The following is a 26,358-nucleotide window of genomic DNA, read 5'->3' as shown; positions in this document are numbered from 1 at the left end:
CCTGCATAACAACCTAACTGGACCACATCACGACAATGAGTGATGCACAACAGGCGTCCAATAAACTGAGATTAAATCCAAAACAGTTGACAGCATTGCACTCCAGTTACATCATGTATTGTTACCACGTGTTGTTTAGCCTTCTGCGTGAGATGCTTCTTTTAAAAAGCACCACGATGGGCCACAATTACAAAATGCTTTGTGGCTTTTCGGAGCAAAACCTTTCTTCAGTTAAGATTCTTGCGTAAATACAGAAAGTCATGAGACATCCGCTGTTCCCTCAAAGTTTCAGCACAAGGTCGATTTTTTGTTTAAGTGCAAAGTGTGATTTTCCTGAAGGTAGGGATCTCTCAATCAAAACAATAAAAGAGGACAACGTTCGACCATTGCCGTCTTTAAGCTTCTCACAACTAGGATTCCTACAGTTTTAACTGCTTTCAATACGAGTCTCCTCTTAAAAACAAACAGTCCTTGGAAGCAAATCCTGTGCATCTGCATACACAGGATGTCTTGGATGGGCTGCTAGCTGAGCTGCCGCTAACGTTTGCTCAGCCTGTTACTTATAACTTATGATCCAGACGTTCAGGGCTCTTTTACTGGGAGCTGGATCCTCCGCCGAGGCCCCCCCCCCCCCTCTCCAAAGCAAACGGACCTGGTGATTAAACCCGGGAGCTGCGGTGAGGGAGGAAAACATCAGCCCATGCTTCCCTAAATTACAGAAATACATCTGTCATATATACTCTCTCACACAAAAATGACTAAGTTACAGGTTGCACTAAATGCCAAAAGGTAAGGGTGCACACACATGGGCCATTTCCCCAAGTTTCCTGTCCGTCTTCGCCATCACATCAACTCCAAGATTCACCTTCAAACAAGTGCATCATGCATCCAACATCAAATAAGACAGCTTGAGAAGTTATTTTATTTCAGTTGGATGTCGGACCTGTCAACATCTGCATCTCTCTGCAACTGTGCACACACACACACACACACTGTCTGACACATGCAAGTAAATTAAATTGAGGGCCGTTTATGAGTTGTGACCCTCACTTGCGGCAGGAAACCACAATGCCAGAGTACACACATAAAAAAACACACACACACACTCATCTCATTTTTTGCTGTGCTATCCTACACATGCGGGAGTGTAACTCATAAATACAGATTTTATTTAAAAAAGAGGCGCAAGGGAACAAAGTTAGTGGGAAAGTGAATAAAGAAGAAAACAAGGATACTGACTGAACCTGTTCATAAACTAAATCCGTCAAAACTTCTGGAACATATTTGGAGGGACAGTGTACATTTTAAGAAAAGTAGAAAAGGGCCTTTACAGAGATAAAAGGCAGGGAGGTAAATAAGACGAGGGGAAAGAGAAATGCAAATGGACAGATCAGTATCTGTTGGTTTTGGCTCAGGTGAGACACAATCTCTGTTTCAATCAATAACCAACAACGAGGTATAAAACAAGGCTTTCGGGCTTCAAGTCACGAAATATACTTAAACATTATAGAAATGCTAATAAAAGTTTGTCAGTTGTTTTCTAGATGCCAAGAAACATGAGTGTCATGGTCAGATTATTTGTGGTAGAGCATGTGCTGCTAGTACGAAACAGTAGTAGAGTATGGACAAGAAAAATATTGAATAAATAGGGATTCATATTTGCATATATATATACATATATACGCAGTTCAGTTTGCATTCATAAACACTAAAGCAAACCACTGGCACACAAATACACAGTGTTTGTGTTTCACAAACGTGTCAAGTCGAGCTGTTAGACAGCAGGCGGGCCTATGGGGGGGGTGTCAGCTGAATATGCATCAGGTTTTTTTCTGTGCTGTCTAAACATCGGAAATGTCTCCTATTCAGATTCACGAGTCGACTGTTGCTGTGTGCAGAGGCTTAAGTGTGAGTGCATTGAAAAGAGAGAGAGAGAGAGCCACAGAGACAGGAAAGAGAGAGAGAGTGTGTGTGTATATTTGTGTTCCCCAAGGACATGCACAAGTTTCTAGTGTGTAAATTTCGAGTGGCTTTGCTGTCAGGAGAGGGAGAGTGGAAGAGAGGGAGAGAGGGAGAGAGTTTCTGTTATGATTTACCAAAAATCCAGTTCTACTATTAAGTCCTGAGTTTATATTTGCTGAATACAACCATGTCTATTGTAAAAGAAAGAGCTTTTACACAACACAACAAAATCAATACAGGTAAATTAATTCCTGTTGATTCATAAAATACAGTAACACACACACTGCTCCCTATAAACACACACACACACATCACAGAAAAGTGAACACATTCACGCAGGTTCCTGTTTCCCACAGAGCTCAGTATCAGTCTCAGAGCCCTTTCACACACAGGCCGAGTAACACCGACGGATTAGCGTGTCCAGAAAAGGTAAGAGATCTGCTTTTGTTCACACGATCACCAGCTGCACCCCCTCTGACTGGCAGACCAGGAAACAGAGAGCAGGTCGGAGGCAGTGGCACGCTTCACTTCCACGACTGTTCAGAAAGTGACGTAGCGTGAAACACCACCGGAGGTAAGACTTCGGCGGCCAAACACTGTCCCACCTATATGATGAAACCTTTAGTTTAGTTGCCATCCACTAGGTCATTCATGCTTGGTGTGATTTCATGAATATTTTAGTTACTTAACAAAGCAAAAATGATTAAACTGTTTAAAACCGTTCCCCACATCTTTGTTTCTGTTGGGCCCTGAGTGGTCATTGCCCCGGTGTTTCTGCATTAGCTCAAGAAAATTTAACGTGAGTCTGGATTACTGTTGATTAACTGCAGGTTTCAGGACGTGGGATATGAGTTTATGTATAAGTTGTATGCCCTTGCTGCTTTAGGTTTATTGCTGATAATCTGTTTTTAATTAGATGTGGAAAGCAAGAAAATTGATGCTCTACTGCGTGAGACACTGACGAAGATGTCAAGAGACTTTGTGGTGATTTGAGACGACACCGGTGTCTGTGTGTGGTAAAGGAAATCACGTGATGTCTGCAGCAGAGTAAATACTTCTGCCTGCTGCACCCGGCTGCTCCACCGCTCGCCTGAATAACGTGGAGGATTTGTTGTTGTCGGAACGCGTCTAGACTCCGTAGACAATCTTCCGAATTTTAGCCTCAGGTCATGTCTGATCACAGGGCTTAAGATTCCATCAGTAATATTAATAACGCTTGGTTTAAGAGAAAGAAAACAGCCTGGTAAACGAAAGAGACCAGGTGAGCCTATCTGCCCAAGCCACCAAACAACCACCTGTTTTTAAACTGACTTCGACTTGGCAGTGAACTCAAACTGCAGACACCACAAACACAGAGCCAGCCGGGGAGAGAAATGGGAGGAAAACTGGCGAGTTTCTTCCACGAGAGGCCAAGATGTAAAATGTGCTGCAAGATGATTTCAAGACGGTCCCTACGCAACAAGAGCAATATGTTTTTATGAGTCTGGGACCCAGTGTGAGGCATTATGGTTATCATTTGGCCACTAAGAAGGAATAAGTTAAAAACCTAAAGGGCTCGTTTATTTCTGCCCTAACCTAAATGAGATTTCTTCTGGGCTGACATCACAATGGGGAGGAAATCTAAACCACAGAACCGAGGGCAGAAAGAAACCAACCATGTCCACACGGTCGATGTGAAGTTTCATTCTGTTTATTCTAAAAACACACTGGAGCTCTGGATAAAGACAGAGAGCAGATTTTCTCCGTACTCCTTGGTGATCTGGGTTAATGTTGACATGCCAGCAGGAGAAACTGCCCATCTCCATGTTAAACACAAAACCTGTTTGGTTTTCCTAATACTCGTCTTCCATTACTTGAGGAGTCAGTCCAGATCAAATGAGCCACTCAATCGGTGGACACATAACTGAGCTCGGGGACACTGATAGCTAAACACAGCTGCAGTCGCTCTGTGTGCAGAGGTTTATATGCCTCTGTGTTTATATGAGGTATGTGTGTGCATAGGTAGCGACAGAAATAGAGTAAAGCTGCTGTCCTGACAGTTAGGGGAAGGACTGGATGTGAGAACACAAATGTCCGAGTGAGTTGCTCCGGACATTTTCCTGAATTTTTCCTGCAAGCCTCCGAGGTAAATATCGAGAATATGTCCAGATGAACCCATGTGAGACTAGAGCTTTGACTTTTCCGTACACATAGAACCTTTAGCGTGACTTTAAGTGTCTGTTTAGAACGACATTTTCAGTGTTTCCTTGCATTTTTCCTCTCACCCCTCAGACCTGACTCTCATCCTTGTCTCCTAATTAGCGAGCTGTACCACAGGCCCCCCCCACCCCCCCTTTCCCATTCTCTTTGAGAGAAAATGAAACGCTGCATCTCTTTTCATCTTCGGACCGGCCTTGTCTTACAGACATAGAGGCAGAAAGTCAAAAGTTCAAGTCATTAGCCTCGGCCACTTCCCGACTTGTCATCAAAGACAGGCACCCGGCGGAAGACGAAAGGCACAGGACAGTTTCACATACCAGTCCACCACCCACAGACACAATTACACTGAGAGATATAGGAAAGGGCGGCAAAGAAGATGATGACAGTGGTGGAGAGAAGAGACAAAAAGAAAAACCAGGAAGCAGCATCTTGTCAAGACGGCAGACAAGACCCCAAGGTGTGAAGGGAAACCAAGAGGCACCGAGAAATGATTAGATTGTGACACGATTTTCCTCTTCTTCTTCTTCTTGTAATATCAAGACATAGGAGTCTGCAAACCCCATTGTACACCGGCTACATGTCCAACCTGGTTCATTCAGAGTAAAATATCCATCCATCCCTTCATCCATTTCGATCTACTTACCCAAGGTCAGATCACAGAGGCCACCAGCTGAGAACTGAGTCAATCATCCCTATCCCCAGGCCGAGCTTTCCAGCTCCTCCTAGGGGATCCTGAGACGTTCCCCAGTGGAATATGTGCTTCCATTGAGTTCTGGGTCAACCCCTGGGTGTCCTCCTAGGGGACATCCTGATAAGCTGCCCGAATCATCCTAGCTGTCCTCTTTCACAAGACAGGGCAGCAGCTCAACTCTGAACGTCCAAACCCTACAGAGGTTCAGGAGTTCAGACATCTACACTCATCGAACCTTTCTTTGCACTTATTACACAGAGTTAAGACAGTAAAAAGAAAACAAATTGTGTAGCAGTAGTTCATGTTAATGAAGAGAGGCGTTGGACTAACTGAGCGAATCTTTGAAACCCTGTGACCCCAGTGTGAGAGAGGTGTCATATCATTCTTCAGCGTCATGCCAGAAGGGATGCACAGTAGTATGACAGTGGTTTTGCTTTGGGTTTGATTGTGAAACTGTTATATTTTGGCTTCCACCACTGCACACCACTTCTTACACTCTTCTATTGCCCCCTTTACACAGCCTGTTCAAAGCAGGAATATTCCAACTTTATTCAGCACAAAGGTTGTGTCTTGCTTACAGAGCGCTGAAGTGAGACCCCATAACAAGTGGTCACAGAAAAGTTGAAGTTGGTCTCATTGGTCATGCACACACACGCACACACACACCTCTGATGTAGATGGTTCTTTCTTCTGGTGCCTCTCTGGAACCAGTTTTCTGGCCAAGAGCGACTTCTTTGGCCGTCGAAAGACACAAAGAACTGGTTCCAGATTAGGAACTGGCTCCAAACTGGCGATGGATGTGCTTTGATTGGAAGAGGGCTAACCTAAGCCAAATCTAAATCTGTGTAAAAAGTAGAGTCACCATGGTGGGAAAGGCGCCAATGCTTGTGTTAAATGTCACGCCTCTGATGCCAGAAAGCCAGCATGCTATCAAAAAAATAAATCACACAAGTAGGAGGCAGTATACCGGCTTGTTTGGTCCAGTTTAAACAAGCAAAGGCGGCATAACGAGGGTTCTTCTTAATAGCAAAATAGAGGCATCCCTGTATAAAAGGGGCTTTTCATTCCTACCACTGAACCCAATTTAGCATTTTTCCCTTGCAACCTCAACCACCCTCAGCCCCGAGGAAGAACCCCAAAGCTTTTACTGTTGCATATGCACAGTCAGGTCTTCACCCCCGAAAAAACTGCACCTATCCAAATACAGAAATAGTGCAAACAGGCACCAAGCATGGATGGAAATTTGAGAGAACTTTGAGAGACAGCGCTCTTCAACAAATGGGGTGTGGGTTTGTGTATACAACACAAAGCTGTGGGAGAGAGAGAGAAAGAGAGAGAGAAAGGAGAATGAGAGGGAGAAAGAGAGAGAGAGACAGGAGAAAGGAGGCATTAACAACAGTCTGATCTGCTTCTCCACAGGAGGAGAGATCCAACTCTCCCCTCATCGAGAATGCAAAGCCTCTTCTGCAGGAGTGTGTGTGCAAACTGAGGGGGATGGGGGCCTTACAAATTCAAAATGTCTGGGGGAGGGAGCTGGTCCCTCTCCTCTCCCTGCCCTCCCAAATGGCTGTTTTGCTAACTACCCCCTTGCCTCTCCCCACAAGTCCCCCCCCTCTCACTTTCAGGGAAAGTTCATTTAGAGTCTGGCCCATTGTGGCGGGTGAAGGGACTGACTTGCTATGGGCTGGCCTCGGGTCTCTCGGCCAACGCTGCCAGGTCAGCCCTGTTGGAGCTAACTGAGAAACACTGGCAGGAATCTGGAGGAAAAAGAAGACAAGGAACACAAAGCCTGGATCACTAATAAAGATCCTTTCTCTCTCTCTCTCTCTTTCTCTCTCTTGTGGAGTGCATTTATCACTTTGTGTGTTTTGAGGGGGGTTGTGTGTGAGCGAGAGGGGGGGGGGCGAGGCTGTGTGAAGTAAGACAATGCAGAGTGGGTGATAGTGAAAGGGAGATAAAGAGTGAGAGAGGTAAAAGAGAAAGGGAGAATCATTTAAAAAAAAGTGAGAAGGAGCTGATTAAACAGAGCCAGTTAATTAGTTTTCCCCTTTAATACGCAGAGGGGCGGAGCTAACTGCTTTCACTGAGAACCTACAGAGCTCGGCTGCATGAGGATAAACAGCCAAGCTTCACTACACAGAAAGTTGGTTCTAAAAGATTAAACCGGTTTATATCGTAATGAAAATCTGTCTAAATATGTGATTTATGATAAAATAACACAAAACAAATAATTGGTCGGTTAGTAATCGGTACTGATAATAATCATTAGCTCCGTGGTAATTATCTTAAAGAAATAGGAGGTGGACCGATGCAATAACGTGAATAATGTCTCTTAACTCTTTCATTTTCCAAAGTTAATGCTTTACTACATTATATGAGGACATCTTTCCTACCATATACTGTCTGGAGGCCTCTTCATCAGGTCATATATAAATCATATGATGGGGAATCATTTTCAATAAATTCAATACAAGCTTTTAATGCTTCTTCAGCTTAATCTTTTGCAGAGGTATCTTGGAAAATAAGTTTTTTTCAGACCATATTTTGTGACCTTGACGTTTAACTGGTCAGTATATTATGTTTGGTGAAAATCCATCCATGTGTTGCAATGAGAGCAAACTGGTCCTGGAACTATCCAAGATAACGTCTTCCAGTTGCATTGATTTGAAAAAAAATAAAGAAGGTATGCATCTTTAAAAAACGTTTGCATTATTCTACAGATCAATACAGCTCTATACACAATAATGAGGTAATACAGAGATGCGGACACGTGCACAGTCAAGGATCATCCTGATCTGAGGCTTCAGCTGATAACGACAGGATGTTTGCAGTTGGAGAAAAACAAATGTTTGAAGTGTGTTGTACTGATATCGCAAAGTTCATTCCTGATTCTTAACAGAAGCTCTGCATTTCAGGGCAGGTCAGTGCGAGTGTGTGTGTGTGGGGGGGATACAGCAGGGAGCAAGGAACAGCAGACACAAAAGGTTGAGGAAACTGCTAAACCGATTTCAGTCAAGGCCAAACAGAGAGAGAGAGGCCTTCTCCGGCTGAGCAATGTGGGAAACAGATCAAACAAGCGGTCAGATAAATGATTCAGCCACGACAGGACAGACAGATTTAAACCGCAGCAGCTGGAGCAGAGGGAAGAACTTCAGCTTCATGCTCCGTCCTGACCGCAGTCCGGCAGGAGCCAAGAGACGATGATGGTGCACAGGGCTGTACTTAACACTGGCGAGAAATTAAAGGGATCAGATTGAGATGAATGGGAGTTACGGTGTCCAAGAGCTCTGAGGGAAAAGGAAAACAGATCCCTGGAAATGTTTCTCTCGTTTTATCTTTCTTTAAACAGGTTTCGTGCGCACAAAGTTAAATAAAGCAGTGGGATGCAGGTAGTGAGGAGAAAGACGTTTCACACGAGATGATGTTCGTTTAGCTCTGTGCTAAAGTTTTGAAAATATCTGCTTAACATCAAATTATTCAGGATCTTTTGAAGTCTTTTGTATTTTGGCAAACCATAACAGATTCAAATTTAGATTGTAAAAATCAATGAGCTTTGTTTGCCATGTTTTAAGCCAAAACTGTTCCCTGACAACCAGTTTCAAACCAACACGGAATTTTGACCTTGGGACTTTTTAAGATTCCAAGGTCAAGATATCGCAAAAAGACCTCAAGGGAACACTTCATCCGAGGGTTCCAATACCTTTCTAATACATTCCTATAAAAATTAGTCATCGCTATGTAGAACTTCAGCTACTTGGCAATAACAAGAGATCACAAGGATGTCCAGATGCAGAGTAAGTGCAAAACTCTGGCCTGCTGATGCCACTAGTGGAAATTTAAGGTATAACTGAAGGGTAAATCTTCTTGATACTATGAACGTTCGAAAAAGATTTCAATGGCAACCAATCCGATAGTTCATATTTTTCTCTGGATCACCCGAGCAACAATGCAATACCTTGAAACACGATGCCTGGGTGGATAAAAACAGCACAGATGGAAGATAAAAGACCAAGGGCTTTTCAATCGTGAAACCAACGGATGACTCTACGCAAGAATTTCAAAATTTTAGACTGATTTGGGAATATGGGGGCGACCAGGATTCCGTATGAGAGCAGCACTTCAGAACGTCTGGTGTGTGCTCCGTTCGGAGGCTGGAGACACGAGGCGGCCGGACAGCAGGGGCGCCTGAGCCTCTCGCTGCCTGGACTCCGGCCAAAACACACAGGCAGCCCTACATTTAATGAAACACGGCCCTTTGCTCTGTTCACTCCCGCATTGTGATGGGAAGATAAAGGTAACGGTCGACAGAACTGGGCTACATCCCCGGGTTTTGGACAGGCAAAGAATTTAGAAGACAGATATGAAAGTCGTGCCAAGTTCTTTTACACTCCGCAGCCCTCGCGCTGGGACTCTGCAGCCGAGAGGCCTGTTCTTTCAAAAAAATATATATGAATATATAAATAAAACTCCTCAATTTCAATCCAAAAATGCAACTTTTAAAATATAGAAACGTGCTGTTTGGAAATAAGTTCATACAATACAACAACTTTTGACACCAGTTAGCAAGTTCTTTCTAGATTCAACTTGGATTAATCCACATAAACTGAAAAGTACAACTTGTAGTTATAAGTTCTTCAGGCATCGGCAGCAATGTGGGACCTAAAAAATCCAATAACACAGTGAGACACCAAGAAATACATCATAAAATAATAAATTAAGTCTGGCGGCAATAACAGAACAGCATGAAATAAAGTAGCAGTTAAAAAGCAAACATTCTGATGTTCCACTAGCTAGTGCATTCCTGGCATAGTGTAGCATATGAGTATTTTAATCTAGAAAATGGAAATTAGCTCATATCTATATAGATGCAAAACCACATTCAGGAAAAAACTTGCGACTATTTAGGTACAAGGAAAGAAAGTAACTGATGCTAGAGATGCTAATGTTAGCTTTGGGCCCTATTCACACCTGGTGTTATCATGCACACTGGGTGATCCAGTCTCAAGTGGACAGCTCTGAGTACGTCAGTTCACACCTGGTATTAGAATACATCGTGAGTGACCACTTGGGATCGGACCTCACCTCCCTGCTCTTTATGCAAATACACACATACATGAAGGAGAAGCGTCCCAGAGCATCCACCAGGTAATCCATGAGGTGTAAATAACAATGTAATGTGTCCATCATCCACCGCAGTTCGGTTTCCATATTCAAAACAATTATTTTCAACAGGGAGCTAAATAGAAACTGTAGCTTACGTTAGGTAACCTCTCTGCCCCGAGGGAGGGAAGAACAAAAACACTCGAACAAGACGACTTCAGGAATGCGTTTAGAGATTCACATTTGACACCCGAGTGTTCATTTGCCCATTGGATGAGTGTTCTCAACATGTCCTCTCTTTTCATTAAGCATTAAGATATCTGTGTGTTTGCTTTATGATTAAATGAATGATGAAGATGTGCATTTGTATAAGATTTCTGGGATATCTATACATTTGTGTATTATTTTTTATAGTTATAGTTAACGTGTAAATATCGGGCTCAATTGCATTTCCTTGGTTTAAGTGTTTGATCACAACATCTTTGGAATTGCTGCATTTCTGATATACATCGTATAATTTTTTTCTCCCGTATATCGATATTGGCCTTGCCTCCTGAAAATCCATATTGGTGAGGCTCTAATTACATGTAGGGATTCTAAAGGTTTTTAACTGAAGCTAATATGTTAAGATTTCAGTCCTGATGAAGAGCAAGAAGTCCCAAAACAGAGACTCAAATTCAAACATGCGTGGGGGGGGGGAGGCAGCAATAGTCCCACATGTAGAGCGAGGGGGGGGGGGCCTGCAAGGCTCAGAGTAACCTTGACTGTTTGAGCACACAGCCATGTTGGCAATGCAGTGCAAGGGAAGAAGGCTTTGAAGCTGAGCTGCAGAGAACCTAGCAGGAATTCTGATGTCCCGCTGTATATCCTCAAACCCCCCCCCCACTCCTCCCCGTTGGCCTGTCTCCGCCACGGATTCAATCAAAACTGAGGAAAAGAGACGAACACAGCCCAGAGACAGACAAAAGACCAGGTAGAGGAGAGGGGATAAGACACAAGGCAGGTGGAAGGACAAAAAAAGACATTTACAAATGTTAAAACCTGATCAAATTGTCGCTTTTTTAAAGTGAAAGAAAACAACAAAGCAGGAATCTGGGCTCTGTTGCCCTTGGGCCAAACCCAAACCAGAAAAATCATGGCCTAATTATAAAGCCAGAGCTACACCAATTTTCTCTTTTCCTTCAAAAAACCTCCACTGCCCTCAAATTACTATCAATATTCAATTAGGGGGCCGGGGATCCTGGTCGAGCCGACCTCAATAACAAACCACACTTCTCCGTGGATTAGGGCCCTTAAGACTAACACAGGGAAATGTGCTCCACAAATAATCAGCCAATAGGGCGTGAATACCTTCTGAGTAAAGTGAGGAGTGATCCTGTTGTGGCTTTACAAACTATGTGTGTCTTTACGTTGAAGTTTCGCTGTATTTCCAACAAGTCATCAAACCCTGCTTGCTGTAGCTGTTAGTGGAAACATGCACCGTGGTCCTGGCTCGGCCGCTGGCAGGTTCCCACATGACAGAAGTGTTTTAATAACACGGACCAAGGGAAATGAGGTCATATTTCAGATTTCAGATCCAAGCCCGACTCCAGATTTACATGTGAAACCTCCTGCTTCAAGCCACAGAGAATCTGACATTGACTGCTCATTAGTTCACATCAGAGACGACTTGTCTGCTTGCACAACAACCACTGAGAAACAATCTAGAGAAATCAGTGTCTCTCTGAAACTGTGAGTTTTGTCAGCAACGAACCACTGATACAACAACTGGGGAGAATTTGCAGCAGCCAAGTAAAAGAAAACGTGGAATTATTACATTTCAGATAACTCAAATCAAATACTGGTTGGTATGGTTACCACTTACTTGTATTTTATTGACTAATACCAAATCGATATGGATATCTTGAGGGCTGATACAGATATTTGGGAGTAAAACAAATTCTGATACCCATATATCGGCCGATTTAAGCAACGATTCCTAAATTGTCGCCATTATAGACCAGTCACCTTCTGGTGAGTCAACAATCGGACTGACAGGAATTGTAGCAGAACAGTGTCTTTTACTGAAATAAAAGCTTTTAACAATAAACTGTACACCAGAGAAAACTCCCCCTGTGCTAAAAAAAAAACAGCTTTGAAAACTTGACCTCTCGGCCTGAGCAGAGTGTCAACACCCTGGCGTCCCCTGGTAATTGACGGACTCAATGACAGATTGAACACGGTTGACCCAGTGACTGAGGAGCAGCGGCAGGACGAGCCTCGAGTTACACATCTGCCAGAGAATGAGGGGTGGAGCGGGTTAGAGTTACACTTTAAACGGAGAAATCCGCCTGAAAACAAAAACCCCTTCAGATGTCTCCTGAAACAGTGACGCATTAATTTGCATGTCAATGTCTCGCTGGCCCAAAAATAAAACATGAAAAAATAGGGATTAAAAATACGGAAGAGACAGAGAGATAAAGTGAGATCCAGCTGAACGGACACACCTGCAGACGGAGCAGGTGTCCGCAGAGCCGACGGATTCCTGCAGTTGTTTTCACAGGCAGATGCAGAACTGTTTTCACTGGATGCACCTTCCTTAACACTCAGGGACCGGCGCTCTCACACACGCTTTCCATCGACTCCCATTCTCTCCGAGCCAAGCTGGATTTTCACAGTTTACAGAACAACACGCCGGCCTCACAACTGGATTCCCATGACACAGGGGGAGGGGGGGCGCTCAATGTGTGTTTTCATGATAATGGTACAGGGTTATATGTGAAATTGAAATTAGTCACTGAATATACAGTGAGAGGAGGGGAAAGAGCCAAGATACATTTTTGTTTGCATGCAACAGAAAGGAAGGCAGAGATGGAAAGAAAATAAAAGGGATTGATTCATTTTTAGAACACACGCATGCAAAAGAGAAAATGATGGGAGGAGGAAACTGAGTCCCAGACGGAGCAGAGACTCAGGTAGGGACGAGTGGTGACAAAGGCGGATCCAGGGATGGGTGGGGGGGGGGGATCAGAGGGAGCCCTCAAAGCCGACTCCCAGAGCTGGGATGAAGGCGGCTCTGTGTGTGGAAGCAGAAGAAGATGAAACACCATTTGGGGCCAGGGCCCCCCCGCCGCCTCTGTGTTCGGGGCCTGTGAGCTGCTCCGCCTCTGAAGTGCTAAACACCCCCCCCCCACCCACCACCACCACCACACGCCAAGCTCTGCTGCAGCCTGCACCTCCTGCCATTTGGTGACTTGGTGCAGCTCTGCACAGACGGCGAGGATCTGCTGGTTTTCCTTCATGTTTATAGGCAATGTTTACCTTTGAGAAAATGGGTATTTATTTGGAATACATGTTTAATTGTCTTATGACATTTTTGTCAGTCAACAGATCAATAAACCAGCCGAATTCTTCCAGAAAATAGGAATATGCTCTTCAAAATTCTGGGATTCCTGGTTATAAATAACGAGTGTCATGTCTCAAACAAGGCAGAAAAATGACCAACACCCATGATTCATGTCCAATCCCATTAAAGACACAAAAATCATTTGAGTCCGAGCTACAACTACCTGTCGTTTGACAGAAAAATCAATAGGGAATGCAACAATTTTGATAGTTGAGTCATATGACGAGAAAAAACGCACAAAACAGGAAATCACTGGTTCCATCTTTTACATTCCTGCTCCTTCTTTGTGACATTTGATCAACAGAGCGATGACCCATCATGAAGCTGCTCGCCCTCTGATCCAACTCCAGCTGCTGGAGACAATCTCTCTATTCACATTCACCAAATCTAATTGTCTGGATTTATCCATCAATTCAAAGCTGAGGTTTTCTGAGGCTGCAGAAAACAGACCCACTCCTGATGAAGGATATGAAGGGGATCCACATCTTCCACAGATTACACACACACACACACACACTGGAAACCATAACCAGTTGAATTCATAAATCCGCACAATGGCATGTGTTCATCATTAACCCCAGTGTGCATCATATGACCCGATCCCAATTTAACCGTATCAAGTTATTTAATGAGCACAAGGGTTCAGGCCTCCGGGAGGAAACAGGAGGAAACGCTGCTTCATGGCTGGATGCACATGATCGTGATTGCAGGTGACGGACGATCCTCATTGTTTGATTTGTGTCCTTGTGCAAAAGGAAATTAATAAATGGGATGTTTTGTGTCAGGGAACAAAAGCAGATTATAGAGTGGAGTAACACCAGATCAATGCGACCCAACTTCAAAGCTGCAACGTGGAAACCAAAGAGCTTCATTGTTTCATAACAGCAACATTTGTTACAAAGTTTCCTCTGGATTCTCAGGAGAGGGCATTTCTTTTTTGGGGGGGCTGCAGCTCCAGGTGCCACATGGATCTCCCAGTTTCACACATAAAAAAACAAAACAGACATAATTTTTTCCCAGTTACCTGCATGGTGAAGACTCCCAGCTCCTGCGAGGAGAGCTTCTTCATCTGATCCGCCAGAACCTGCGCTTCCTCCAGGATGGAAAACTCCGTGTCGGCTCCGCAGAATCCACAGGAAAGCGCCGCGGAGCAAAGCAACACGAAGCCCCAGGAAAACGACCGCGAGCCCCCGGGAAACCCACGGTGCTTTACCCGGAAAGCAGCGCTCCCGCCCGGCGTGTGAGCCCCGGGTCCCCTCGCTGTCCGGCGCGCCATGACGCACGGAGCCGGAGGAACGAGTGGTGGTGGAGGAGGAAGAAGAAGAGGAGAAACTTCCCAATGGAGGAGGAGAAACTACTTTCTTTTACAACTTTGCAGCGGAGGGGACGAGGGCTCCGTGGCTCCCGTTCGAGACTCCGAGATTCCCAGTCGAGTAAACCATTGCACCTCGTAGAAATCCCTCCGGAGACCAGGACAGATCCATGCGTAAAACCGAGGATGTGTTGTGGGGGTTTTGTTTCTGTCGTGTTGTCCGTGTTCCGTCTTTCCCAACTCCTGGAAGTCTGGCAAAGAGTGTGTGTCCGTGTGTGTGAGAGAGTGTGTGTGAGCCGGAGATTCACCACAGTGGGGGTGAAAGTAGGAGGCGTGGAAACGAGTCTATGGTGGAAACACCAGAGTCCTCCCGGAGCCTGGATTCTCTGGATCAATGGATCAGGGTTTTAATTACTGTGCCTGAAACTGCTGCTGGAGTATGGAGGACCATACATGACCTAAGTATAAATAAATAAATAAATAAATGTGGAAGACATTTATTTATTTATTTCTGTTATTATTAACGTATTTATTTATTTATTTCTGTATTAATTTATTTATTTCCTTTTTTATTTATGTATTTCTGTATTTATTTATACATTTATTTATTTATTTATTTATACTTAAGTCATGTATGGTCCTTTATCCTGGAGAAAGAAGAGGCCAAAACAGAGAAGGTCAACATGCAGGCTGCAGGGCCGTGGTGAGAAATGTCATGGGTTCAAGTCCGGCCCCCAAACACCCACCCCAAAACACCTCCAGCCTTTAAAAAAAGTATTTTTTGTCTTTTCTTTATTGTAGTAAAGCTGCTTTCAGACATGTACTGAACTTTGTCCTGGACATTTTTCCTCTGACAACTTTTCATGCCAGACCTCTGGAAAAATGTCCGGAAAAACCTAGGTGAGAAAACGTATTGATGTCCTTTCTAATACGTGACAGAAACAAATTACAAAATACAAATATATAAAAAGAGGTTTCATACACGTAGAAGACGACAAATTGGAAAGACGGCGAGATTCGAGAGCTTTTGGTGATGAGGACAAATGGGTGTGTCCATATTCTGTAAATCTAATTCTCATTTTCCGCAGGTCATGTCTGAAAATGAGGTTAGTTGTTATCATATGGAGCTATAGCTGTCGTCGTGTCGTGGGATTATTGTCCTGTACCTGGTCTTTTCCTTAAGCTACAGGAACATTGTATGTTTTTCTCTGCAAATAAAGAGAACATGCACTTTTAGGTGTTTCTTATAAAACTGGTGATGCATAAACAAAATGTGAAGCTTCAATTATTATTATCTGCAAAGGAAATTCGTATTTGGGGAAAACAAACTAAATTTGTGTGACTGTGACTGAGAGCAGCAGAGTGTGTGGTCACCACCGGAGACTCCAGTCCTGTTAGAATCCACTTCTTAGTTTCACTGCAGCTTCAAACTTCACTCGAGCTGAGCAGCTCTGAGAGAGCGAAGGCCTCTGTGTGTGTGTGTGTGCGTGTGTGTGTGTGTGTGTGTGTGTGTGTGTGTGTGTGTGTGTGTGTGTGTGTGTGTGTGTGTTTGTGTGTGTGTGTGTGTGTGTGTGTGTGTGTGCGCGTGTGTGTGTGTGCGTGTGTGTGTGTGTGTGCGTGTGTGTGTGTGTGCGTGTGTGTGTGCGTGTGTGTGTGTGTGTGTGTATCTGGGTAATAATCCACATTGTGACTGCATAATAAAATGTAAGTGAGAGAGAAAAGCTCATGTGATAAAGAATCTTGTTGCCGATGAGATGAACAGCACTTCAACCCATCCAACAGCTGACCTCTCTCTCTCTCTCTCTCTCTCTCTCTCTCTCTCTCTCTCTCTCTCTGACTCTCTCTCTCTAACACACACACTAACTCCTGGATTGTTTTTGATTTGCAGAAGCAATTTCTTGGAGTTTTCCCAGTTAAACCCACACCTTCTTTACACTCAAACTGTCTATAGGGTGTGAGAACTAACATGGAGGAGGTCGGGTTTATGGCCTGCACTGCAGCCAGCCACAAGGGGGCGACTGTATAACGTGTGTAAATTGTTAGCTTGTTCGAAATAAGACTAATCTAGTCATGTCTATTCACCTTTTGCATTAAGCACGTCATATTACCTCACTTGCTGAAGAGTTGGCATTTAGAAAAATGTAATAAATTAAATTGTTGAGGGTTTAATTAGCCAGTCATTTGTATTTAGGCATGGTTCTCATCATAATATCCTGCCGATGATATTTGTGTAACCTCAGGGTGAACACAAGTGCTGCTGGTGTAGTGGTATCATGCAAGATTCCCATTCTTGCGATCCGGGTTCGATTCCCGGGCAGCACATACGATATCTACACTGATCAGATATAACCTGATAAGTTCACAACTCATGAGTCATCAAGGTTTGTAGTATTGTTTGCTATATCTTATATTTGTGTATAATCTAAACACACGTGTAGACCTACTTGGCAATAAACACAGATTCTGATCCATCTGTAGAATTTAAATATATTTCTCTTGTGTGGTATTAAAAGATGTAAAAATCAAGTCTAAAAAAAACTTCCATTGTTAGAAGGGCTAGAATGAATACAATCCCAGTAGAAGAAGAAATCAATTTATGAAATATTCCAAACTGAAAAAGGGGGAAAAAACACATTGTTATTGTGGTCACCAGTGGTTCTTTCTTCTTTTTTCTGCTTCCACTGTATCCTCTCATGACTCAGTACAAATGGATGGCTCTGTTTGTGAGAGTAATTGATGCAGCTGGCCGACTCACAGCTCTGCCGGCCGTGGTCTGCAGCCGGTAAAGAGTTCCTGACGGTGCCATGCTCCTGAATGGGCTGGCTTGTCTTCGTCCTTGGCCGCCGACTCCATCAGATGTTTGCACGGCCGTCAGATGCTTTCAGACACTTACGAACTCAAGGGTGTTTGTGTGCGACGCGATAAGTTCCCCTGAACACTCCTGTTTTCTCAGGATTGTGTTGTTTCTCCTTCAACTCTCACTTCAACAGCAATTTTATTTATAAACTGTCTTGGAACCCGAGAGTTCTTTATTTGTAAGGGAAGAAAAGATAACAGCCAATTCATTTCCTGAATTGGTTGCAATATTTGCGCAGGAGAAATGAAAAAAAAGACCCCTGTGCACGCACTAGAAAGAATGCATAAATTAACATGCAGCCGACCAAAATAACTCCAACGAAATTCAAACAGCGAAGGTTTTTGAAATCATCTGGTTCGTTTCCTCGCCCCTCGACTCGGCCGCAGAGCCAGAGCTGACCTCATCAAAGCTCCGCCGGAGAAGTGTTTATGAGTCTGGAGGATTTGAAAAACATACTCGGCTCTTTCTGCTTCACACCTGTTAGGTCTGTGTTTATGTTCGTATAAGTGAATGTGTGCCGTGCTGCAGCAGGTGCAGCCTATTCACAGAGCTGGCAAAGAGATGTGTCGGAAAAAACCCTCTCTGATGTAGGTAGTATATCAATCTGTTTTGAGTTAGATAATGTGATAATGCTCTGAATATACTGATAAAACACACTGAAATAATAAATATCTATTGGCTGGACGCGTATGTCCTCTCGGTTCAAACGTTAAGATCAAGTAAGAACAGTTAAACAAATGGAAAAGTCATGTTTCATTTGATTAGGATTGCTGTGGTATGAATTCTACATCTTCACCTCTTTTAGAACACGAAATAGATCATGTTTGCTTTCTCGTAAAAGCATCAACAGGTGTGATGAATGCAATGTTACCACATCAGTTTAAGGTGCTCTAATATTAGTTTTAACTTTTTCTACTGGATCACTTTCAGACGGTTGCTCAGCTGATATCTGCAAATATCTCTTCATAGATTAATGCTGTGGAAAGAAATCCGGTGAGTTTATTCCAAGACTAACACGTCATTACCTAAAGAAAGTGGATGTGGGGTCGTCATTAACAGAGATAAAGAGATTTATTTCACAGGAATAACCCCGTTGGCAATATTTGGAGAAGGCCCACGCAGCCGCCTGGTTTTGGGGACGATAAAGAGAAGAAGAGGAGAAAGTGAGGCTGATCAGTGAAGGATCTATTAAATGAGATCTGGGCTGAGATGCAGGGAGGTCCTCTTCAAAGCACGACAGGAAGACACATCTGGCTTCAAAGCCTGGGACGGAGATTTCTTCTGACATGCAAACCGGAAATATTTGGCCCAGGATGTAGTCGGACTTGTTACCTGGGGAAGTGGTGAACCCGGAGCAGATTTGAAGCCAGATTACAGGAGGTTGCACACCTCTTATTAAATATACTTTTATTAGGGTGGGTTATCTTTGACAATGCGGTGTAAATAAAGCCGAAAGCAAATGAAACCGTGAGGCAAGTTCCCATGCACTGCAGTGATCAGTAAACACAGGGGTTGAGATTCTGACACGTGGAGGCTTGTTAGACGTTTACCGCAACAACCTTCCTGGTAATCAAGAGCCATGCATACGATAAGAGGGAGCTGGAGGTTAACACCAAAACACCGTTGGCACAAAGACAACCTGTTGGAGAAGTCACTTGAATAATCTCCTCACCAGACAGAGCCAAAATATAGATTTACAGCTGCAGGATGTACCCTGTTGCATGGTGCTAAAATGTGCATTTGCAAAAATCTCCTTGAAGTTTTAAATCGACCCTTAATATAATAACTTCTTTCTAAAAGTCTTTCCTGAAATCCCCATGATTCATTGTGTGATCTCTGGGTCTGCAGGTGTAGCAGGGAAACATTTACACGTGAACAAATGTGAGGTTTTCGTAAATATTTCAGCTTTTTACTCCCTCTAGCAGCTTGATGACACGAATGACAATGTTATTCAGTTTCTTTGCTCTGTTTGAGCTTTTGCAATAATCTGCTGCTTTGGAAACCTCAGTGTGGCTATTTGGCCTTTTTATATGAAGTCAGAGCCACTCAGAGGATAAAGGCTTGGGGAGGCCCAACCTAGCTGGTGGGACATTTTAGTTTTACTCTCTCATGCATGTTGTTTATTGCTCTGGATCTTGCAGATGTCTAGTTCTGTACCACGTCAAATGCCAGCAGTAAAAAAACGAAATCAAATAAAACATCCACAAACATGTTAATCAAGCTGCTTTCATTAATTATGGACGTATTGACGGACTGGAGGCATGAGGGTGCACGACTCTGCACGAGTGTCCTCACCACAGCTCTTGCCATCTCTTTTTTTTCTAAACTCCAGCTGCTCCTGGGTCAGCCTCAAACCGCTCAGAGGAAATGTTCTGGGCACAGCTGCTCCTCCTTTAGACACCAACATCGTCATGTGGAGGGAAAAAGATCATCATTCACTCTTCATGTCTAATCACAGAGATGAAGGGAGCAGAGTGAAAAACCGCCCAGAATCATCCATGTGGATAGTTGCAACATAATGAACACATCAGCACAATAGGGCCATTGTAAAACCATCCATCATGTAGAAAGACACTCTCTCTACTGCTCTAACAACCAATTACATCTGATAACACACAAATATAGAGGAGTCGCTTTGACCGACTAACCAGACTTTCTCTCTCTCTCTGCCACCACGGCGCCAGGCTGATCAGAACAGTGGTAAAAAACAGAAATTACTTTCGATGTAAACAACTTCCCAGTTCCCAGCTGATGTGAACCCACTGGTAGCTTCAGAGTCTCTGGGCAGCCTTCCATCTGCAGACAGGAAGCGCTCCGGGGACAAACGAGCAGACAGAGTTTCTCCTTAATGCAGGAGAGACCCCTGTGGTGCACGTGGCCGAGGAAGACGGACAGAAGTGGATCACATTTTTCAGGAGTCATGGAAACACAGCTGGATGCAATATGCACCGACCTGGACGACCTTGAAACCTTGATAACAGTATCATCAATGACATTTCAGAGAATACATAGGAGCCTACAATTTGTTGAATCTGGTCCATGTTCATACATACGTCGGTTTACGTAGTTGTAGAATTACCATGCAAAAGTTTATGAGGTTTTCTTTTCTGTTTCTTTCATTCTTTAGTGTCCAATACACTGTACTTTAGCACATATGTCCTCAAGACAGATAAAATAACAGATCTGTCGTTGTTTGTTAATCAGTTATGATCCCAGTGATTATTTGTACAAAAATTATGAATTTGTGCATAAAGCAACATTTGCAGTTGAGAGTTCTTGAGCACCCTTACCATCTTCATCCACATGTTTGAGCCCTGACAAGACAAAAACAAACCTTTTAGCGAGACACCAGCAACATAGTGTTTTTAATCATAGAACTCTGCATGTCAACAATAATCAAAGCATGACTGAAAGTAATTATATCCTCCAGAATAATATGTCTAACCCGCCCTTGTTGCTTGTGGTTTAAAGAAGTCGCCACTTACATTCCTGGCTGACGGTATTTACCAATAAGCACTGGTTCATGTTTGGAATGTTGGTAGGTTTTCATGTATTTTATTACAAAACCAAGGTATTGATTCAGATAAATAAAATAAAATCCAAATCTCATGGGAATTATTCCAATAGCTGCTGAGATTCTTCAATCTGAACCAAAGTAGTGGACCAACCAGCTCAGAAACTATTTTGTATCTATCCATACAACAAGTTCTGTCTCTTGCTAGTTTATTTGACAAAGATCATTTCTACACTGTGGTATTAAGTACTTTTGTTACTTTAAAACTTTTGAACTTTAAACCTAGTAAGACTTCAAATGCAGGACTCTATTAGTATTTGCAATGGAGTATTTTTACACTGTGGTATTGCTACTTTTACTTAAGTTAACCGATGTTTATCTGTGAAAGGAAAAGGGCTAAAGAAATCTATTTACAAATCAATAAACAAAAAGCAGCAACACATGCAGAACTTGATGTGCAGCGTCTCTGAAAGGCCACAGACGGACTGGGAGATGGATCTGATTACAAGAAGACTTTAGATCCACTGGCTGTGACTTTGTGATAGGAGCGTGATGTCGTAATTAGAGGGAGCGAGCCCCCGGACATCAATGCAGAGCAAAACATGAAGAAGCAGCTTCAGTTGGTTCTTCCACAATAAAACTAAACCGATCACTTCACACAGGGACCGGAGCATTATCTGATGTTTGGGTTTTTAATGAGCTGCAACAGAGTCCATGAAGAAAATAAAGAGACACGACAGCCTCCATCAATTCTTATGAATCCATCTGTGACATGTATGTGTGTCAGTGCGAGGGGTGGGGCTTTAAAGCAGGCTCTACAGTTACCATGGCAACTTGAGTCTTTGAAGTTTTTTGCCCCCCTTATTTGCAGCTGGATGTAACAACCATATCTGCTCCACTCCCCCCCCCCCCACAGAACTCTCCCACATCCCGTTCTCCCCATCTCCCTCTCTCCCTCTCTCCCTCTCTCGCTCTCTCGCTCTCTCGCTCTCTCGCTCTCTCCCTCTCTCCCTCTCTCCCTCTCTCGCTCTCTCACTCCCTTTGCTGCATCAAAAAATGTTTCTCTTTGAAGACTTAAGCCGATTCCAAGTCAAACCCAACGCTATTTCTGGCTCTATTCAAGACTGGGGCTGTGGCTTTGTTGCAGTGCTGTGTTTGACATCTGTGTGTGTGTGTGTGTGAGAGAGAGAGAGAAGAAGAAGAAGAAGAAGAAGAAGAAGAAGAAGAAATGTGTGACTCAGTCTCGCTTGTGCACGAGAGATATGTGTAGAAAACCAGAAGAGATAGGTATGTGTGTATATAACAGACATAAACAAACAACGTGATTACAAAGCTGCCTGCGGTTGAGGCCGATAATGAGAAACGTTGCCTTGTGTGTGTATGTGTGTGTATGTGTGTGTGTGTGTGTGTGTGTGTGTGTGTGTGTGTGTGTGTGTGTGTGTGTGTGTGTGTGTGTGTGTGTGTGTGTGTTTGTGTGTGTGTGTGTCACACGCAAGTACAGACACAGACCTAAAAAAAAAAAGCTATCAAAGGATAAGTATGGGAGAGAGGATGAGATGAAAAGAGAAGGAGGAGGAGGAGGGACGGCAGGAGCAGAGGAAGAGGCGAGGAGATGAAAGAAGGATAGGAGGAGGGGAGGAGAGGAAGAGACAGAAAGATCAGAGGAAGATGGGAGGAGGTGAAGAAAGGAGACGAGCACTGCGAACACAGCGTGTTGTGTTGTCGGGTTTCACATTTTATGTCTCACGTAGATAACGATGAGATATTAATTAGCCACAAACTGCTCAAACCAGACTCGACCCACAGATCCAAGAATTTTATCGCTCGATATAGATCGTAGATGTTTGAGTTGGTCTTCATCGGAACCACAGACTGTTTAAAGATGGACGACAGGACAGCTCCGCAAACCAGGCCACCCGCTGCTAACGTTAGCTTAGCATAAAGACTGGAAGCAGAGTGAGTCCTGCTCAGTCAAAGTATGAAAAGTACACGAACACCCAGAAAACTGCTCCTTGTCATTGTTATAGTCAAATGGTATTAGCATCGGGACAGAGTCGGTCCATCTGTTTCCACCCCAGTGTCCAGACAACTCTATAACTGCCTTCTGGGTTTATCTTCATTTTTAGAATACAGACATGAGAGCGGAATCAATCTTATCATCTAGCTCTCGGCAAGAAGTTGAATGGAGCTTTCCCCAGAAAATAGAAACCTTTGAAGGAACTCCTGGTGCGTATGCGACGTCTCCACCAGTTTCAATTTAGTTAATGAGAAATCTTTATGCTTGTTTGGGGGGTGGTACCAGAACATTTGGGGTGGGGCTTGCTGTGCTGAACATGCCTGATTGGTTGAGTAGGATAGGTCAATTTATAGGTTGCATTCCGTTAAATTTAATTTCAGTTGTTTTGAATTCACTTTCGTGTTCGTCTCTTTTCTCTTCAACAGCAGCATTGTTTGAATCTCCTCAATGTTTTCTGTGTTACCGCCACCTGGTGGAGTGGAGTGGAAGAGCTTGTTGTAGCCTTTGTTTGTTTTCACGTCTTTAGACCACATTGGAAACACAGCGTGGAGAGAGATCTTAGACATTAGAGCTGAGTGGAACCAGACTCGGGGGTTTTGTTGGAAAGGAGCTGAAGTGGAGAGGGGGAGTGAATAAAGAGTGGCAGGCCTTGCCCTTGGAGCCCCACCAGTAACACACACAGATGGAAAGCATTAGACCTCCATTCCTGAGCAAAGATGGATGGATTATTAGATAGAGAGCCTGAGTGGAGTGGGAGGAGAGGGAGAAAGGGAGAATGGGGAAGGAGTGTGGGGTAGGAGACTCAGAGAGGGGGACAGAATGAGGCATGAAAGGGGAGGTGAAGAGGGGAAGGAATGAAATGGGAAGGCAAAAGAAGAATACATTCCCTCTTTTCAACTAAAATAAATGGTGGATGCACAAGTTCATTCAAGAGACGCTGAATCAAAACCCAACATTTAATGGAACATATGGAAAAACCCACTTCATGTAGACTTGTATCATATCAAAGTTCCTTATATAATGAATAATGAAGCTAACACGTGTCACACATTTCCTGGACTCAGGCTGTTTTTCACTGATGCAGAAAAATACTGAACGCTTAAAATAGACAAACAAGTCTATAAATCTGTTTTATGCATGTCTTAAATATACAGTTTGTTTTTGATTAGCCACGCTAGCAGCATGATGCTTGATGCTTGTTAACATTGGAAACAATTTAAGTGACCAAAACACATCTTCTATCTATCTTGGATATACTGTTACACTAATTGTGTAAGTGTGATTTAAAGAACAGGATTTTCCCCAAAACTGCAACTACTGATTATTTTTAGTATCAAAAAATAGTCAGTTAAGGAAGTTAATCCTTCTATCTATAAAATATTGAATTATAAACGCTTGCATTCCTCTTTGTGTACATGCATCGTTTAAGGGTGAGGTCCTGGCTGCAGGCTATTTATATCTGTAATCCCAAAATAATTTATTCACAGCTTCTCCGTAAAGGAAATGCACACTCACTTTGCCGACACAGCAGGGGGTTGCAATTAGTTTCATGATGTCCAGTTGGTATTGTAGAAATATGATGAAGCCGGTAGCCGGAGTACTTCAGTGCCCGAGGGGCGGACAGAGCATTTGGCATCTGTTAACTTCCTGTTTGTGGTAGTGTTGGCAAGGAGCGACTGTCTGAAACTAACTTTAATGGCTGGTTGGGTTTTCTCCGAGGAGTCAATATAGGCAGATTATTCAGGGACATCAGGAAATAGCCGGAACCGGAGCAGCCTGGGCCCCAGTGTGTTTAAATGACTCACTTTCTGTCGGCTCCCTCCTTTCTCCCTTTAAATCTGTGGAGTTTTATTGTAAACAAGCAGAAAGTTACCAAAATGCATCGCGTGTCTATGAGCTGAACAACAAACAAAGTGAACACATTTATTCCTTCATAAAACATTTCCAAAGACAATTTTTTTAAATCTTAAACTGATCATTATGTCAATATTATGATTTGAGTTTTCAGAATTGAATTTTTTTTCCTGATGCTGGAAATGTGTTTTTCCCCATTTAAATATTATTAATTAAAAATGCAGTTTGACTAAATCATTGGATTAGACATAGTCAATTCATTGCAACATAATCTGCACCAATTTCATTTCAGCTTCAAAGACAATTTTATAACACTTTTACAATGATAGAATATATTCTTACTTCTCTCCATTTATTCCACGATAACATTACACCAATCTATGCACTGTTTTTTTATATCATTAATATATAAATTGCAATGTAATTCTATTAATTATTTTGGGTATAGTTCTAATATAAGACATAACTCATTTCTATTTCGTTTCTGTTTTTATTATGTACTTGGTGAGAAATAACCAAAACAACCCAAACAGTGCATCCTTGAACTCTCATATTTGGGTAATTCAGCAGGAAATTACATATGTCGTCCACTGCTTCCTACTCCAGCTTCTGTGGGTCCACGAGCCACTTTTGGAGAGAGGTCACGTGATCTCAGACCTGAGAGGCATGAATAGAGAGAAGGAATGTGGATCCATCTTTCACTCCATTGTTCCCCACTCGTCTCTCCGACTCTGCGGCCGTACGAGTGTCTGTCCGACAATGAGAGGGACTGTTAATGTTTGAAACAGCTGAATGATCCCCACCTGAACAATGAGTTGTCAAAGATACAGAACAAGACCGTGCTTCAGCACTTTAGAGGATAATGTGGCCAACCGGAGGTTTAGGCATTTAATAAACGCAGCATCACGATTGGTTCTCGAGGCGACTGGAGTTTATTCCATCTGTGGTCTTTGTTAAGGGTTTGATTGCCGTGGAGGTCCACTTCTCTTTATTACCATTTCCTTTGGATTTAAAGTGTCCACTTACCTACTGGAAGAGCCATTGCAGTCTGAAATATAAAAGTCACAACACACTCTGTGGAGCGCATACAACCGCCAAGGCCAAACAATCTGCTTAACTTCGAGATGCACCACATTTCACACACTCACAGATATCAGTTCCCAAAATTTATCAGATTTTTCAAGATCCGTAAATTATTACCAGAAAAAAACTGTGAAAAAGATGAAAAAAAGCCTCCATCGTACAACGTTAAGGAAAGTGAAAACAACAACAACGTGGATTTGCCTTCTGATCCAGAAATCCAAAAATGATTGTATTCTCCCCCTGATCCACATCCTTCCACCAAGTTTCATGGAAATCTGTTCAGTTGTTTTCATGTTATCTTGCTTACAAACCAACCAACAAACAGACACGGGTGAAAACACATCTTCAGATGATTCATCTCAAATTCTCAACTTCTCAAAGTAG

General features: G+C 43.1%; 1 protein-coding gene and 1 non-coding gene across 2 annotated transcripts in view; one reads left to right on the top strand and one right to left on the bottom strand.

Annotated features, from left to right (window-relative positions):
- cachd1 (cache domain containing 1) overlaps window positions 1–14,665 on the bottom strand; it is a 70,830-nt gene extending 56,165 nt beyond the window's left edge. Inside the window, exon 1 of the mRNA XM_061078484.1 lies at window positions 14,362–14,665. Within this exon, the coding sequence (XP_060934467.1) occupies window positions 14,362–14,613 (252 nt within the window). The 5' untranslated portion in view covers window positions 14,614–14,665. The remainder of the gene's footprint in view (window positions 1–14,361) is intronic.
- A 2,235-nt stretch (window positions 14,666–16,900) lies between these two features.
- Window positions 16,901–16,971, top strand: trnag-ccc (transfer RNA glycine (anticodon CCC)). Its single transcript has one exon. It is a non-coding gene; the product is annotated as a tRNA-Gly (tRNA).
- The last annotated feature ends 9,387 nt before the right edge of the window (window positions 16,972–26,358 follow it).

The sequence above is a fragment of the Limanda limanda genome, chromosome 9, assembly GCF_963576545.1.
Source record: "Limanda limanda chromosome 9, fLimLim1.1, whole genome shotgun sequence".
NCBI classification, from domain to species: Eukaryota; Metazoa; Chordata; class Actinopteri; order Pleuronectiformes; family Pleuronectidae; genus Limanda; species Limanda limanda.
The sequence above is the reverse complement of the archived record's forward strand: the minus strand, read 5'-3'. Positions and strand labels throughout refer to the sequence as shown.